This window comes from Cryptomeria japonica, chromosome 3 (genome assembly GCF_030272615.1).
Source record: "Cryptomeria japonica chromosome 3, Sugi_1.0, whole genome shotgun sequence".
Classification (NCBI taxonomy): Eukaryota; Viridiplantae; Streptophyta; class Pinopsida; order Cupressales; family Cupressaceae; genus Cryptomeria; species Cryptomeria japonica.
In genome coordinates this window covers 505,531,846-505,549,479 of record NC_081407.1, presented here as the reverse complement: position 1 = coordinate 505,549,479, position 17,634 = coordinate 505,531,846, and the positions used below count along the sequence as shown (strand labels likewise).

General features: G+C 37.6%; 1 protein-coding gene across 1 annotated transcript in view; it reads left to right on the top strand.

Moving 5' to 3' along the window:
* Window positions 1–252: 252 nt before the first annotated feature.
* LOC131044798 (protein root UVB sensitive 6) overlaps window positions 253–17,634 on the top strand; it is an 86,885-nt gene continuing 69,503 nt past the window's right edge. Inside the window, exons 1-3 of the mRNA XM_057978240.2 lie at window positions 253–990; window positions 16,270–16,368; window positions 16,548–16,661. Coding sequence (XP_057834223.1) covers window positions 724–990; window positions 16,270–16,368; window positions 16,548–16,661 — 480 coding nt within the window. The 5' untranslated portion in view covers window positions 253–723. The remainder of the gene's footprint in view (window positions 991–16,269; window positions 16,369–16,547; window positions 16,662–17,634) is intronic.

Genomic DNA, 17,634 nt, shown 5'->3' with positions numbered 1-17,634 from the left:
TTTCATCTATTTGAATTTTATATTTAATAGACATGAATTACTCATCATTTAATATAAATGAATGATAGTGGGTTGTGAACATTTCATTCCGTTAACTTACGTTGTTGGCTAATTGATTGCATCTATTTAATTTACCCAGGCTGAATTAAACCCCTTGCAAAATTAGGCTTGTAAGGATGATTGTTCAGGTTTGACTATCTGTGGATGGGCAACATAAAAAAGATCTGGTTGCGTCTGATGTGATTGATTGATAAAGTCCAAGTCTGAGATAGATTGATAAATGGGGTTGCAAGTGCAAAGAGAGAAGCTTTCATTTCGTTGAACGGCGCATAGGTGTACCGAACAACTGATAACTGCAAACAGTGCAGACAACACACACACACATAAATGCTAGGTAGCCGCAGATGCAGATGCATAAAAAAGCACACCTAAATATGCCAGCTCGTAAAGAATATTTGGCATCATGTTGATTTAGCATTTTGATAGTGGCTGGCACGTGTCGTCTTCATGCCGATATAACCCGAGGCCTTAAAAGTGGGCCGCTGATATTGGTGAACGAACTTAAGCAAACGACTAGTAGACGTTACGAGGGCATGTTGTAATTAGCGAAGGACACAACTCTTGCGTGCTGCCCGAAGTCCTGACGAGGATCTCCATGGCCTCCCTCACAATGTAAAGTGGCTTGCAGTAGCCATTCCATTCCATTCCATTCCTTCATTGCAGATGGCTCCATTACTCGAGGGCCCTCCGCCGCCCCCTTGTCCTTCCAAAATTCTCATGAGAGAATCCATTCGCCTCAGTGCAAACTTGGCATCGCCGCTCAAGGTGCGCAGGGGACAAGGACAAGGCGACGATGAGCGCGAGCGTGTCTTGTGTTGTGAGGTGTGGGGAGGCAAACGTTATAAGTATGTGGGCATGGGAAAGGGCAAGGGCATGGCCATTGGCGTTGCACAGGCTGTTCCACTGCACTCCTCTCACAATCCCTTCGAGGTATGTTAGATTAGGCCAAGTTTCCATCTGCAATATGAATTATTCCGCGAACTGCATTCTGTTTGATTTACCTGTATACAAATCTCTACAAAATGCCTCAGTTCTGCGAAAGATAAGCTCGATTCACGTTAAGGCCTCAATTTTCATCTCAAGCCCCTGCCAGCCACTGGCAAGGTTACCAGTACACTGATCTCTCTTCTGTCTTTTTAAAAATTAACCGCAGAATGGTGACTTTAAATTTCTTTTCAGATTTTTCCACTCATAAAAGAATTAATGTGTAGTTGAAGATTCAGCTGAAACTTTAAGTGATTTAGAAACAACGGACACCAAAAAGTATATAATTTTATTATTTGAATATAGCATATTAAATAATTTTGAATATTTAAGTGTATGCTTTTTATTAAATATTTTGCATATTGAATATTTTAAAATGTAAACTTTTATCAAACGATTTAGAATAATTAGTAGTGGTCATGTTAAGGATTGATTACTTATAAGCTAATTGCAACTTTTTATTCTATTTTTAAATACTCTTGAGCAATTATTTACTACTGAATATAATTGTAGAGGAAAGTGAACAACCTTTAATTAATAAATAAAACTGGATCAAACACAATTAACACTCAACATATAGGAGCTACTTATGAAAAATTGACCGATGTAAGCTAATCTGAGACTGCAATTGAACATATGCTGAAATAATGATAAGAGGGTTAGGGTTGTGTACCTTGAAATGTGAACTACAACTAATGATACGCTGACACAGAGACCTTAAAATTGAAATTTTGAACTAGATTACTGATCAGAAGACTGGGATAACTGGAATCTTGGAAGATGAGAGCTTAGGACAGAATTACAACAGTGGTTCTGTGTAGTGGCACGATCTTGTCACTGAGGAAAATTTGACCTGTACCTGACATACTTGCTCCCCTACTGGTATTATATATAAGGAAAAATATTGTGGTGCTAAGGAGTGCCACAAAGTTTGTTATGCAAGGATTGAAGCTAACGAATTCCTTGCACCGTAGTGAAGCCTTGAGACCAAGGCACAAGTAAAAGTGAAAGAGACAGTGGAATCGGATGCCAATTCTGATGTAGTTTGTTGTGAAACTGCAAAATATCAGGGACACATGCGCAAATTTGTTCTTTCAATGCAAATGAGTTGGGGTGCAAAATCACCGGGGAATTATTCCTGTAAATACATGCCCTAGGCGCTAAATTCAAAACTTTTTGATATACACACTGTCAGACGATGGTCCTCTCCGAGATCATTGGCCATGAAATGTGAAATTTTGAAATTTGGAAAAGGTGGATGAGATAGCAGTTGTGATTCTGTCCAGGAGTCAGAATTTTCGGTGTGAGCTAGTGTGGGATGGGGAATGCTCTAACGTAACAAAGGTGTTCTGAGTATAGTAATAAGGCATATTAGACTGCTAGAATGGGTCTTGGTTTGTTGCATGTGCTAAGAGAGCCCAAAAATATGCTAGAAGCATGTACTAAAGTTTTGAACACAAAGGGGTATAAAATGAAAGGAGTGAAGTGTAAGAATATGCATTCTTTTTCTTTACATTTTTCACCCACTTTGGTGTCTGTGTAAAACTTGTTATGCATGCATACCAAAGTAGAAATAAGTAAAACAATAGTGCAATAAAGGATATGAATCTTCTGGAGACTAAATCATTGGAACAGTTGTGTGCTGGAATCCTGTGAAAACTGCACATACCTGAAGATAAAATCAATAATAATATGTTGCCCTTGAATTGTGTGTAGTTATTCTATGGAGTGCACACAAATTGTGGAGAGAAAGAGTGAAAATAAAACAGTGATATGAAAAGAAAACTAAGTTTGTAACAGAGTATGAAAAGGTAAAACTGAGTGAGAAATGTGTATGAAAGGTGCCCCTACTTGTTTGCTTCCAATGAAGCCAAAGTTCTACAAGAAGAAACACTATATTACCCCCAAGTGGCAAGATTAAGTGAAAGCACGAAAAGAACATTAGGATAGCATAAAAATATAATATGCAATATGTAGTAAAAGAGACATGTAAAGGTAATAACTGGTAAATCTGTCAAAATTGGGTGGGTGTGGATACATCTCAATGGGATTATGAGACGTGTCATGTAAATTGATGCCTTCCATAGAATTTTCCATTAGAATGCCACATTGCATTGAGGATGCTGTATGATAATGAGTTGTTTCTCTATGAACAAAAGTGTTTATATAATGGTGCCAAATGTGATGTATGCTTTGAAAGAAGCAGCTTAGATGCTAGGTCATGGCTTTCATATCCTTGCTCTAGAGATGCATTAGTGAGTATTTTCTTATGTAGTTTTTCTTTGTGTTCATCATGTGTGATGGCTTCATGTAACATCAATGCTTGGTGTTCTAGGTATATAATTAGGTTTGCCATCAAAACCAATTTGTTCATCATCATTAGCATTAGAAGAATCCTCATCCATTTCCACTTGATTAGATTTATCATGGGGAGGTGCTAAAGAGGCATTTTCATGATCAAGAATACCCTCAATTTGTGTCACTTTTTTGTTAATAAATTTAATGCTCAAGTGTGATATGCATACCCTTGTAATATACATCCCTAATTTTTTTGAAAATATTATCAACTAAATTTGAGATGCATGCAATATTCATTGCACTTTCTGATCTCCTAGATCCCAAAATGGGCAAGGTGAGAGCATATGGTCTTTAGAATTACAATTAAAATGAAATGCAACAACTAAGAGGAAAGCACTAGGCGGCAAGCTAGCCTTAGTGGAGTACTGGATTGGATATTTAGTACTGAAAGAAGTAAAGATCCACTTCTTCAGTGGGAAAGCTTATACAATACTGAAAATGACAGCAAGCTTCTTCCACTTTTCCAGTGATGAGCGAGTACAAAACATTAACAATAACTCTTCCACTTATTCAGCAGTGAGTGATTACAATGGTACCACATATTCAGTGGAGGTAAGTATCAGAAATTAATCAAGATAGATAGTATTGGTGGTAATACCATCCAGTGTTACATACAACAATACCAAAATTAAGTGGATCAGCTGTTACAAAGTGCTGGTAAGAAAGTACTGCTGTATAAAGTGCTGACAAGCTGCTATAACACTCCAAATAGTGCCAAATAACATAAACAAACCGAACCATCTTTGAAAACAACAACAGTATACCTTGAATGAATTATCAGGTATGTTGGTGAAGGTCTGTTGACTCTTGTTTATCGTTGTACAGTTGAGAAATTGGACTGAAATTGCTGCTGGTAAAGCTTTGGAAACTCATGAAAGTGGAATATCAACACACCCAACACTATAACAAAGACATAAACTGATAAATCACCTCAAAAACAGCCCCAAACTTTACTCAAACTCACCGAATATACTGTAGTTGCATAATATAATGTTATGATATAATTTTGCAGGTCTAAATAAACTACCATCATATGAAATTAGTAAAGAACCAGCAAACTAAGCAAGGTGCACCTCAAAAAGGTCTGAAACCCACTTTATTGTCCTCAAACACCACAAGTTAAAATAACCATGAAATTAGGGGTGATATAATGCCCAGCTCACACACTACAGCCTAGATTGGTAAATCAAGAGTCTACAAAATCCCTCAAAGTCCAATAAACTGGCAGAAATTCAATACCAATGGTAGCAACTGGTTTAGGGATTGATCTCCATCAAAGTTGGTGTTCATATGAGGTGCCAGACTTCACCCATGAGATGCAAAAGATGGCATACCTGTCAAGGAAAATGTTTGGTCCAACAAAGGAGGACAATCTCCACGCATCAAAAGAAACATCAGTGATCAGATAACCACCAGCTTCTTCACTTAAATGAAAAGCACATAACTCCATTCTAGAAACATCAAAAACCTCTATTAAATATCAGCAAACAATCAAGCTTCACCTTTCAGCACAACTGTAATTCCTGAATGAAATTACCACAACCAGCTAGGGGCTTTCATTGCCAAAACCAGCAATTTTTAAAGGGTTTTTGTCCTTCAGAAATTTTGGAAGAATCAGGTTCATTCTTGCAGCATAACAATGTCATTCACAAGTCTCTCTAAAAAATGAGCCCTCTCTCTTCCTTATTTAGCTTTTTGGAGGGGAACTATCCAATTTAAAACTATAATAATTTCTTTTCCCTCAAAAATGACCTTTCAGAAAGATTAATAACACTTTTCATGTGTTAAGGCTCCATTATTTCTCCTAGGTGTCCACTTTTGAGGCACATAATCATCTTTTAAAAAGATATTACACTTAAGCAGTCACTTCAAAAAATTGACATTAAAACTTGTAAGGGAATATTTAAAATTTTAAGTTGCGGAAAGCACTGAAAGAGCATCAGAATCGAACTTTGATAGTACCAATATGATATTGAAGACTTGTGGCAATGATCAGAGCTGATCGGGTGACTTACTAAAAATCGACCACTTCTCCAAGAGGTTTGGAGAACACCAAAATGGTCAGAAATCACTTCTAAAAGTGGCACAATGATCCTCTCTGCCAAATAAGCTCATTGCCAAGAATAAAAGACCTGCAACATTGAACCTGCGCACTCCAAGAACTTTGGAGTTCTACTAAGCATGCCAAGTAACCTTTTAGGAAGAGCTTGGAAACTAGCCTAATTATGCATAAAACATGTTTGCTGAAATGGGGACATTACAACCCTAGTATCTCTGTGTGTCCTATGGTCATCACAAAAATAATTAGCTTTGAATAAGGGTGGGACATCTTGGAGGTAAAGTGATGATTTTTTATTGCAGGAGTCATTGCAATATGACATGTCTAGAGGATCTTCCAATCTATTGAACTCTTTAAATTGTTTTCGTGTGATGTTTCCATGATGATGATTGGTATGTGTTGAAACTTAGTAGCTTCGGTGAGATAAATGACTGAATGAGAGACTTCATTTATCTCTCATTCAATCATCTACCTTATCGATATAACTACAATATAAATGAAGACCTCATGATTGAATAAATGAACTTGCTATAATCATGTTATATGCATAATCGATCATATTACTCATGCTGTGATCAGACCAGACTTATAACTATCATAGCTATCATATGATAGCATCGATTGATGCTATCATATGATAACTATAATAGTTATCATCCTAATCGCACATTAATACTGATCGGCTGGCTGACAATTATATTTGACTTAACCCGATCATTTATCGGATGACTATATTAATTGATGTGCCCTGATTATTAATCGGTTTAACATGTTAAATGACGTGACCGATGGTTATCGGTATAACACACGATAGTATGGCAATCTTAAGTGAAGCGGTGCCTATGCACTGATCAAGACATGTCTTGATCGGGCATGTCAAAAGACATGACCGGTCAAGGCATGCCTTGATCGGTGAGCATAGACTATAAGTATATGTCAATGAAGTGCTGTAGATGCATCGAAATAATTAATGTTATCTTCAGCAAACTGTGGCATAAGAAGGAACATAAAATATTAGTAAAAGAATAATAATAATATATATAACTTCAGACTTGAACATAAATTTGAATATCATTTACAGGTAAAGTGATGATTTTTTATTGCAGGAGTCATTGCAATATGACTTGTCTAGAGGATCTACCAATCTATTAAACTCTTTAAATTGTTTTTCGTGTGATGTTTCCATGATGATGATTGGTATGTTTGACATTAGATCCACCCTTAATACCCCCATTTTAAGAATTTGACATTGATTCAACTCATGGGAATGTGGAGTGCTAGAGATGCTGTGATGTAAAAGATATTTTTGTACAAGGCAAGTTCACATTTATGTATGGCACATAATTGAGAAAATGATCGATAATAATTGCAAAGCATTTTTTCTTTAACTAGTGAAAGTAAACTTTTGATGAATAAACTTTGAAGCTCATTGTCAAGTAATTTAAAACTTAGTTTGGCAGCCATACTTTGAAATTGAAACATATGGTCATTGGTTCTCTCATGTTCTCCTTGTTTACATTGAAAAATAATTGAATGAACGATTCAATATTTGGATGAATTAATTGAACGATATACAAGCGTATATATAGAGTTTACAAGACGATGTTCTATAAAAAGAACAAATCGTTAAAGTAAAAGACTAAAAAGCTAAACGCTAAATAAAGCTTAAAAGCTAATTAAATAAAAGCTAACTATGTGTCTTTAATAAAGAAGCAATAGTTTACACTTAATGAGCTAAAAACTAAAAAGCTAAATGACCATTAAACAAGGAACTAAATATAGGTGACTAAAATATAATTTAATATTCTAATACCCTCCCTTAATGGTCATTCTATCTATCACACCAAGCTGCCCTCTAAATTTGAGAAACTTTGCTGGGCTTAGAGACTTGGTGAGGATATCTGCAATTTGACCTTTTGTAGGAACGTACTGCAGTATCACTGATCCATCTTCAACATGCTGGTGGATGAAATGACAATGAAGCTCCACATGCTTTGTCCGCTCATGGAAGACTGGATTTTTGGCTAATTTCAGAACCCCTTGATTATCACAAAACAAGGGAGTAGGTCCTGGTTGAGACATTTGCATGTCTGCAAGCATCCTACGTAGCCAAATTGCCTCACATGCTGCCTTAACAGTTCCTCGATATTCTGCTTCAGTTGAGGAAAGAGCTATTGCCTATTGTTTCTTGCTGGTCCATGTGACTGCACCTATACCCAAGCTGAAAACATACCCAGAATTTGACTTTCTGTCATCAACACAACCTGCCCAATTTGAGTCTGTGAAACCAACCAGCCTAGGATCTTTGCTTCTGTTGTACAAAATGCCAAAATCAGGAGCGCCCTTCACATATCTTAGCACACGCTTCGCTGCAACCCAATGTTCAACTTTTGGCGCTGACATGAAGCGAGAAATATAGCTCACAACATAACTGATGTTAGGTCTAGTGGCGGTGAGATGGATGAAGTTACCCACTAGTTACCTGAATGAAGGCTCATCCACTACAAGTGAATTTGATTTGGCTGATAATTTCAGCCCTATCTCCATAGGTGTAGATGCAAGTTTGCAATCTTGCATTCGAGACTTATCCAGTAGGCTCTTGGCATACTTTGACTGAGAAATGAATATGTGGCTATCAGTCTGCCAAACCTCGACACCGAGACAATAATGGAGAAGTCCCAAATCTCTCATATCAAAATGCTTACACAAATTCTGTTTGACCTGCATGATCAAATGTGCTGTTCTGCTAGTAATGATGAGATCATTAACATAGACTAATAGAGATAGAATATCATCACTAGTATGTTTGACATACAAATTGGGATTTGAAGGACTCCTCTGAAAGCCTTGATCAATCAAGTACTTATCAATTTTTATGTACCATGCATGAGGAGGCTGTTTGAGGCCATAGAGTGCTTTGACTAGTCTACATACCTGGTGTTCCTTACCAGCAACCTTGAAACCTAGAGGCTGCGTCATGTAGACTTCTTCCTACAAATCACCATTGAGAAAGGCACTCTTGACATCCATTTGATGGACTTTCCATCCAAACTGAGCTGAGAGAGCGAGGACAAGCTGAATGGTACTCATCTTGGTTGTGGGAGCAAATGTCTCCTCATAGTCGATGCCCTCCTTCTGTGAAAACCCTTTTGCCACTAATCGAGCCTTGTACTTATCAAGGGTTCCATCAGCTTTATACTTGAATTTAAACACCCATTTGCAGCCAATGGACTTCTTCCTTGGAGGAAGATCTGACAATACCCAAGTGTTGTTTTTCAGAAGACTATGTTGCTCAGCTGCCATAGCCTTTTCCCACTCAGGTACACCTTTAGCCTTTGTATATGTCTGAGGCTCATAAATACTGTGAATGTTGGCCATAAGAGCAAAATTAACTATGTTTTGCTTGCTTTTGCCTCTAGCTGATCTACCCTCAATGAGCTCATCGTTATGAAGATCACCAACGGTCTTGGCCCACCACTTAGGCTGGGGAGTAGAAGTACCAACATCTGCTGTAGGATGAAGAAGATTACTTGGAATATCTGGAGCAAGCTCATTGGGATGTGGATCCGGATGGTCTAGAGGAAAGTCAAGTGGTGCAATGTCATGCCTGGGAGACCCCACAATTGTAGAGTCAACGAAATCCCTCCCATTAGGTGGAACTAAGGGAAGGCGAACACCCATACTTGTAGCCTTTGGAGGCTGATCCTCAGTGCTCAAATCAAGAGAAGAAGGCTGAAAAGGCCCTCGTTCTTCATCAAATACTACATCTCGACTGAATATGAGGCGATTAGTGTCTATATCAATCAGCCGATATGCCTTGTGGTTGTCACTGTAGCTGGTGAACATCAATTTTTGACTCTTTGGATCCAGTTTGGTGCGCTTGGCATCTGGAATCCAAACATAAGCTGTAGAGCCAAAAAATTTCAAATGATTGATTTTGGGCTTCCTGCCAGACCAAGCTTCCTTTGGAGTCATCTTCTTAACAGCCTTTGTGGGAGACCGGTTTAGAAGGTAGACTGCAGTGAAGACTGCTTCTGCCCAAAAATGTTTTGGAACATTTCTATGCTCCAACATAGACCGAGCCATCTCAGTGATTGTATGGTTCCTGCGCTCAACAACACTGTTCTGTTGAGGGGTGTAAGGTGTGGTAAGCTGATGCTTAATGCCATGTGATGCACAAAAGTTGGTGAACTCTATAGAACAAAATTCCTCTCCATTATCGGATCAAAGAGTGACTATGTGACAGCCAGAGTCCTTTTCCACTAAGGCCTTAAACTTTTGAAACATGGTGAGCACCTCTGATTTCTGCATAAGAAAATACACCCACATGCGTCTGCTGAAATCATCAACAAATAATAGAAAATACCTACATCCAGTGACTGATGGAGTGTTCCTGGGACCACAGATATCCGCATGAATGAGCTACAAGACCTTGGATGCTCTCCAAGTGTCTCCATCTGAAAATGAAGTCTTATGCTGCTTTCCAGCTTGACACGCTCATCAAACTCCATGATTCTGAGTTTGAATCCTAGGTAATCCTACAATTAGATCCTCTCGAACCAACTAAGAGAGATAGTGGACATTCAGATGCACATATCGTTGATGCCAAAGAGTGTTGATGGAAGTACTCTTAGCTGCCATGGCGAGCTCCTGAGAACTAGTAGAATTAACAAGTCTATAAAGACCATGATCCTCAATGCCAATTGCAATTGTAGTGTGAGTCTCCCTGTCAGCAATGCTGCAGTTGTGCAACCTAAAGACGACATCTAGCTGTGGTGAATGCCGCATAATCTGATTGACTGATAGTAGATTGAGCTTCATACTTGGTACAAAGTATACATTGAGGAATATCAAATCCCTCCCACCAGATGAAATTTGAACGTTGCCCTTGCCGACAACCATATACTCTTCGCCTCCACCAAAGATCACTGAATCAGTGAAAGGCATGTACTCTGTAAACCAATCCTGACGATGTGTGAAATGCCGAGAGGCTCTAGAGTCAATGTACCAGGCTGATGATTGAACATCATCAGATGGGGTTTGGGCCATGAACACATAGAAGGCAAATTCCTTCTGATCAGGATGTGTGGTAGAATTGGCTTTCTGCTTGGACCCTCCCTGTTTGGATTGCTGGGATGCTATCAATTTCATGCAATCTTTCACCAAATGGCCATATATATGAGAGTAGGAACACTGTAAGTTCTTCTTCTTTGAAGACTGTTGAGGTTGACCTTGACCTTGTCCTTTCTGCTGGAAGGACGAAGCTTTACCCTTGTTCTTATGCGAAGTTGAGGCTGTGAAAGCTTGTTTAGTGGACGAACTAGTGTTGCTTCCATTGATCCTATTGTAGAAGCTTGTTGCAGAGATCAGGAAACTTTAGATCAACACTAGTAGAGGAGATATTGAGCGTATCAATGAAATGCTCGTAGGATCTGGGAAGGCTTTTCAGCGTGATCACTACCATATCCTGTTCCACCATGGTTCGGCCTATAGCTTCCAATTGGTCACGAATACCCTTGATCTTCGTAAGATGTGCCTAGATAGATGACTTCTCATCCATCATGATAGAAAACATCATATTCTTTAGAAAGAAAGCTCGACTCTTGTTGGATGTTTCACGAAATCCTTCAAGAGATCCCAGATCTCTTTAGTTGTTTTACCTGAAGGCACTCAAAGGAGTTGATCATCTGTGAGTGAGAGTTTGATAAGCATGACAGCCTCTCGATTCTTCACATCATGTTTGTCTTTATCATCACCTACCGTTGTAGGATGAGATTCCTTGCCCAAAACAATCTGATCAAGGCAACGATACTCAAAAATGGTAAGCATGCGTTGTTTCCAAGTGTTGTAGTTGCGACTATTGAACTTTTGAGTGTGTTCCAACATGATGTTGGTCTAAGATGCCATCACAAAAATCGAGATTGAACAAGGTCAACCTAGTGAAGGCAGGAGACAGAATAATCTGATTTAAAAAATCAGAATAGAAGCTGCTGCAAAAAAAATTTGGAACCCTGGAGTGGAATTCTAGGCACGAATCCCACTGTGTGAATTTCGAGGTTTGTTGAAACCTAGAAATTAAAAATTTCCTAGATCGGGATAGAGAGGTCTGCAGGCAAGAACCCTAGTCGTTGCTGCTGCAAATCGCGAGAAGCACTAGAAAAATCGTGGAACGTTGAACAAAAACCAGTGTAGTAAAACGCAACTGTCAAACCCTAATCCGTGAGCAGAAATTCGCGGGCAGAAGTCTGAAATGTTCGTGCCCTAGCCGTGAAACTGAGAGCAAAAAAACACAGAAGAATTAAATCGCAAAGGGCGTGAAGATCGTAGGGTTTTTCGACTGGAAAAATCGCGAAAAATGCGTGTGAAAATTGTCGCCGCCAAAAATCTTTCCATAGTGGATTTTGTTTTGGCGCCTAAAAAAAAAACTTTACGTGCAATGCCGATTGGAAAAATCACGAGAAGGCTCGAAAATCGTGGGTTGAATAAAAAATGCGAAAATCGCGTCCAGTAAAATCGTGAACAACAAAACCTGCACAGATAAAAATCCACCCAGCAAAAAAAATCTCCAGAACGTGCCCTAGAAAACCTGCACAAATAAAATTTCGAACCCTCCAAGAATGCCTTGCAAAAAAAATCGCCTAGAAAAGAGACTTTGAAAAAATCTCTTAAAAAAAGCTTCTGAAATTTTTCACTAAAGAAACCTTTTAAAAGTTTTAATTTTCATGCTCTGATACCATGAAAAATAATTGAATGAACGATTCAATAATCGGATGAATTAATTGACCGCTATACAAATGTATATATAGAGTTTACAAGACGATGTTCTATGAAAAGAACAAATCGTTGAAGTAAAAGACTAAAAAGCTAAACACTAAATAAAGCTTAAAAGCTAATTAAATAAAAGCTAACTATGCAGCTTTAATAAAGAAGCAATAGTTTACACTTAATGAGCTAAAAACTGAAAAGCTAAATGACCATTAAACAAGGAACTAAATATAGGTGACTAAAATATAATTAAATATTCTAATATACATTGTGCTACTTTATCAATGGTTATCTTATGCTGATCATAGAAGCATTTGCCGCATCTCCAAAAGAAGAAATTGAAGAATAAGTCAAAGAATAAAACCACGTAAGTGCATAATTGCTCAAGCTTTGTGGAAATAATCTAACAAGTAATATCTCCTAAAAAAACTAGTGTAAACATGCACTTTTGAAGGACTTTATATGAATTAGTGGATCACTTTTACCATCACAAACCCAATTGGTGAAGGATAAGTCAATATGTTATTTGCTTAAGGATTATAATTCAATATGTCATATGCTGAAGGATTATATAGTATCTAACCAGGGTAGTCCTTCTTTTGAGGCTTTTGCAAGTCATTAATACAATTCTCTACATTTTGTAACTTCTTCACGATGATGACCAATTTGACATGGAAGCTCATGTGGCAAAGAGAAAATAATGGGGCTAGAGATGTCCGTCATTAAAATAATTCTTAATGGCCTTATGTATATCAGTGTCATGTGGAATGGTGGACGAAGATGATTGATCGTTATTTCCTTGAATATCATTTCCGCATAAGCCTAGTAAGAGTTGTAAGAGATGTTCATGTTCTTCTTCTTCTTCTTCTTCTTCTTCTTCTTCTTCTTTGTGTATATCTAAACCATTTGTTAGTTTATGTTCGTATGTAGGTGAGGCATTATGAACATAATGTATTTTATAGTTCTCAAAAGATACATCACTCAAAGACATAAAATAATTCATAGGTGTGATCACCATGCGCTTCTAAAAGTGGTGTATCAACATGATGCATAGATGAAGCTTTAAGATCTGCCAAGGATGATCACTAGAAGGTGAAAGATGAGAATCAGGAGACAAGCATGTTCCAAGGATGAGAGCGAAATAATCTATGAAAGCATGCCCAAGCACAATGAATGAAGTATAATAAGTATGGTACATATCAAGCTATTATAAGGCTTCCTCTATTAAAATTTCTGTAAATGTCTCAAGAAGGAACACATCATCATGGATACACTTATAATATAGCAGCAAAAATGATTTGACATAAATAGAGGCATCTTTATTACCATTAAATCCATCAAGCATTAAGTCTTAGCTGATAGTAGCCACAACATGAGCCAGTCTATCATTGAATAAGGAGGCATCACTAATGTCATGTGAAGGAAAGGATAAAGAATGCTCATCACTTGTGTGTCCCTAAGTGCCAAATCATCAATACATCATGGTTAGAGAGGAAGGACTATCATGGGCCGCGTGAATAATCATAGCTAGCATCATCAAACAAAGTAAGCATCATGTGTAGTTGAGTAAGGTGGAGTATTGCCATCACTAGATGCATCATTATAACCATGGGCCACATGAGTAATATCATCATCATCACTAAATGCATCCTTATCATATGTCATGCATGAAGTATGATCATTATTCATGTCATGAACAATTGAAGTAAAATCTTCAAGGTATGATGGAGGATAAAAATATGACAACAAGCTGAATCAATGTATCTCTATAAAACACAGAGCACCCTCATTTTGATAAAATTAAACGAGATCTTCAATGACTGAAGGGTGGGTTTGATGAACTTGTGAAAACACCTGAAGATCCTTGAGGTAAGTAGAAATGGAAGCCAAGGGCAAGGGCTTGCTGGAATCCATGGTGAATGATTAATAATGAAATACAATCAATGGGGGGTGGGAAGGAATACTGAAAGATGACATTCAGCTAAGGGCATAACCCTAAGTGAAGCACAAAGAGCAAAACTGAAAAATAATGATAAAAATTAAGGATCTAAACCTATAGGGTTAAGTGTGTAAGTTATGCATTCACCAATTTATGTAGGGATAAACGCACACACTACAAATATCTAAAATGCTAGCAAGGGATAGTTTGGCTGTTGGGAGTAGCTCCTTGTATGGCTGGTTCATATGCTTATTTTTCCCCTGCCTTTGTCCTAGTCCTTTACTCGGAGAGCATGGCTTATTTTGTTCTATATACCTTGATGTTGCTTTTACCATCTCTGCATTAGTTGATTAAACACAATTATCACTTTAGATATAGGAGATGCATCTGATAAATTGACTAATGTATGCTAACTGAGATTGCAATTGAAAATGTGCTGAAATATAATAGGGCTACGATTGTGTACCTTGAAATGTGAATTGCAATTGATGACATGCTGACACAACTTTGAAAATTGAACTCTGGAACTGGATTACTGATCAAAAGGCTGAGGTGACTGGATTTTGAAAAGATGAGAGTTGAAAACAGAACCACAACAGTGATATTGTCTAGTTGCATGATCTTGGTTTTTGCAATCCTTTTTTGTATGAATTGAAATGTGAATTGCAATTGATGACATTCTGACACAACTTTGAAAATTGAATTCTGGAACCGGATTACTGATCAAAAGGCTGAGGTTACTGGATTTTGAAAAGATGAGAGTTGAAAACAGAATCACAACAGTGATCTTGTCTAGTTGCATGATCTTGATTTTTGCAATCCTTTTTTGTATGAAATCTGATCTGCATTACTTGCAAGACCTGTTCACCTACTGGAATTTGAAGGAAGGAAGAAGATGGTGCTGTTAAGGAGCACCATGGGTTTTTCTATGCAATGGTTGTTGTTCAAGACTTGCTTGTGCTTTAGGCAAGCCTCAGACTAAGTTGACAACAAAAGTGAAAGAGATTGTGGAGTTGGATGCTGATGCTGATGTAGACATAGAGGCCACTGTGAACCTACAAAATATTACAGAGTTGGAGACAAATGTGTGAATGTGCTGTCCTTTCAATGTGATGTGTTGGTGTTTTGTAGAACGACATAAGGATTATTCTGTTAAATACATGTCCTAGACACCAAATTTGAACCTTATTTTTTAGCGCAGCTGTCAATGGGCAACAGTCATGTTTACGAATGCCGGCCATGAAATTGGAATTTTGAAATTTGGGAAAGGTGATTGAGATTACAGCTGTGATTCTGTTTAGGGGACAAAATTTCTGGTGTGATCCATTCTGGGATGGGGAATGTTTCAGGTGATATAATAAAGTGTTCTGAGAAGTATAATGAGGCATATCAGAGTGCTAAAATGGATTTTGGGTCAGTGCATGCACGAATAGAGTCTAAAAATGTGCTAGAAATATGTACGCAGTTGTCAGCACAAAGTGACTCTAAACAAGAGGTGCAAGTGTGTAAGGCTGTGCACTTTTCTCCTTTAATAAACACAATCTTCAAATTTTGTCATATGCCTCTTTAATGTTACTACTTGTGATTATTTTGAGTACTAACTTATCTTTGTATTTTTAAAAATTATTATACATTTAACATTTTTTTTACATATGTAATTGATTATAATTTATATTAAAGCTCCTAACCATATCATCAGATGTATGCTGGTTCTGGAAAGCGGTTTTGGATCTAACTGCAAGTATAGGTCTCAAATTAGTCACAGATTTTATGGTCGATTTCCAAATACACTTTTTGCACTTAAATGTGTGCATTATGTTTACACTGTTATTGACCCCAATATGTATTTCTGCAATGATTCCGATCTTGTGGCAAGTTCATCAATTTGGACAGTGTTATGATTTTGTAATGCCACTTTTAAACTTTACTATTTAGGGCTCTTATGTCATGTGAATAGTCTCCATTCGCCTTAGTAATAGGGTAAAAAATTTGTCTACTGGATGTGCATAGCAGATAGCACGCATAGTATACAGATGTTCTTAAAGCAGGATATAGTTGGAGTTTCTAATGTTTTAAACCATGTGTTTATTACTTTATCTTGCAGGACTTAATCACCTTTATAAGATCCTGGGTGGTACCAGATGGATATCCAGAGAGTGTCACTTCTTCATATGCGCCTTACATGCAGTGGAGGGCTCTTAAAGTATGTATCCCCCACTTCAACCCCCACTTCAATTTTTTCCATGCATGCATGAATCCACTGTGGATGCTCAAATCTTGTTGGTATCTGTTCTTCCTCAAATTTTGTTGGTGGTCTATATCGTTTTTTTTAATACCATTTATGAAGAAATTCAGTATTGTTATATTTTATAAATCTTGCAGTACTTCTTTGGTGGAGCAATGAGTGTTTTTACCACACGTTCATTGCTTCATTCTGTTGGAATTGTTGGAAAAGGTTCTGCTTCTTCTGCTGTTGCTGTGAACTGGGTTCTTAAGGTAAGCTACATCCTGATAGCTGTCATGTTTTTTCCATTGAGCATTTTTCTATTCTTGAGGGGAATATTGATAAATATAATACAGAAAATTACATTAAACTCTATGATTGCACTAAAAAAGAAAGATCTTTAACATGATTTTTGATTATCTTGCCATGTTTCTAGTATAAATGGACCAGCTCCCACTTACTCCGCGTGTGAATGCTTAGGGTAAAGTTACATTATCTCCTGACATACTGGAACATCAAAGTACATTCCTACCTGTATCATTATTAATTTGTTGTGCATTAGAACATGGGAGCCTGGAAATAAGAAAAGAGGGTAAGAGAACATATCTAGTTCATGTTGTAACGCACGTATTATGTCTTGTAGCATTAGCCTCTTTCTTGTCTTATCCTTAAAAATACATCATCTATTCCAATGTTGGCCTGAATTTGGCATCATAATAAGAATAACTAGGGTGCCAGTTAGGCTTCATACTAAGAACTACAGCTATGGCCTCAGTTCAACCTCATAATAAAAACAACAACTATGACCTGAATTTGTAAACAGAATACTACAACTATGGTTTTGTGATAATAACCACAAATCTTGCCTCAAATTGATCGTGCATTATCCCCTATGGAATTTGGAATGGGTGCATGGAATGGTTTCATCCTAGAATCATGTGGGGAGTCCATGCTGCCATTCTTTGCTGTCTGCAACTCACATGCACTGGTGGTAAGTTGTCTATACTTGATGTGATTGCAAACATCAATGCATGAGACTCTCAAAAAGTACTTCCATCCAAAAAGGGTAGTAGATCGAAAACACATCTACAATCTAAATTTGTTGATGTGAATGTCAATGGCTACAGTATCATGCTGCCTTTTACAGGTCACTATAAGATTTCATCTAAGAGCTGAAAATGTAGTAGGCAATGCAAACTGCAAGGTCATCATGCCAATCCTGTGTTGTAATCTGTAAGGTACGTC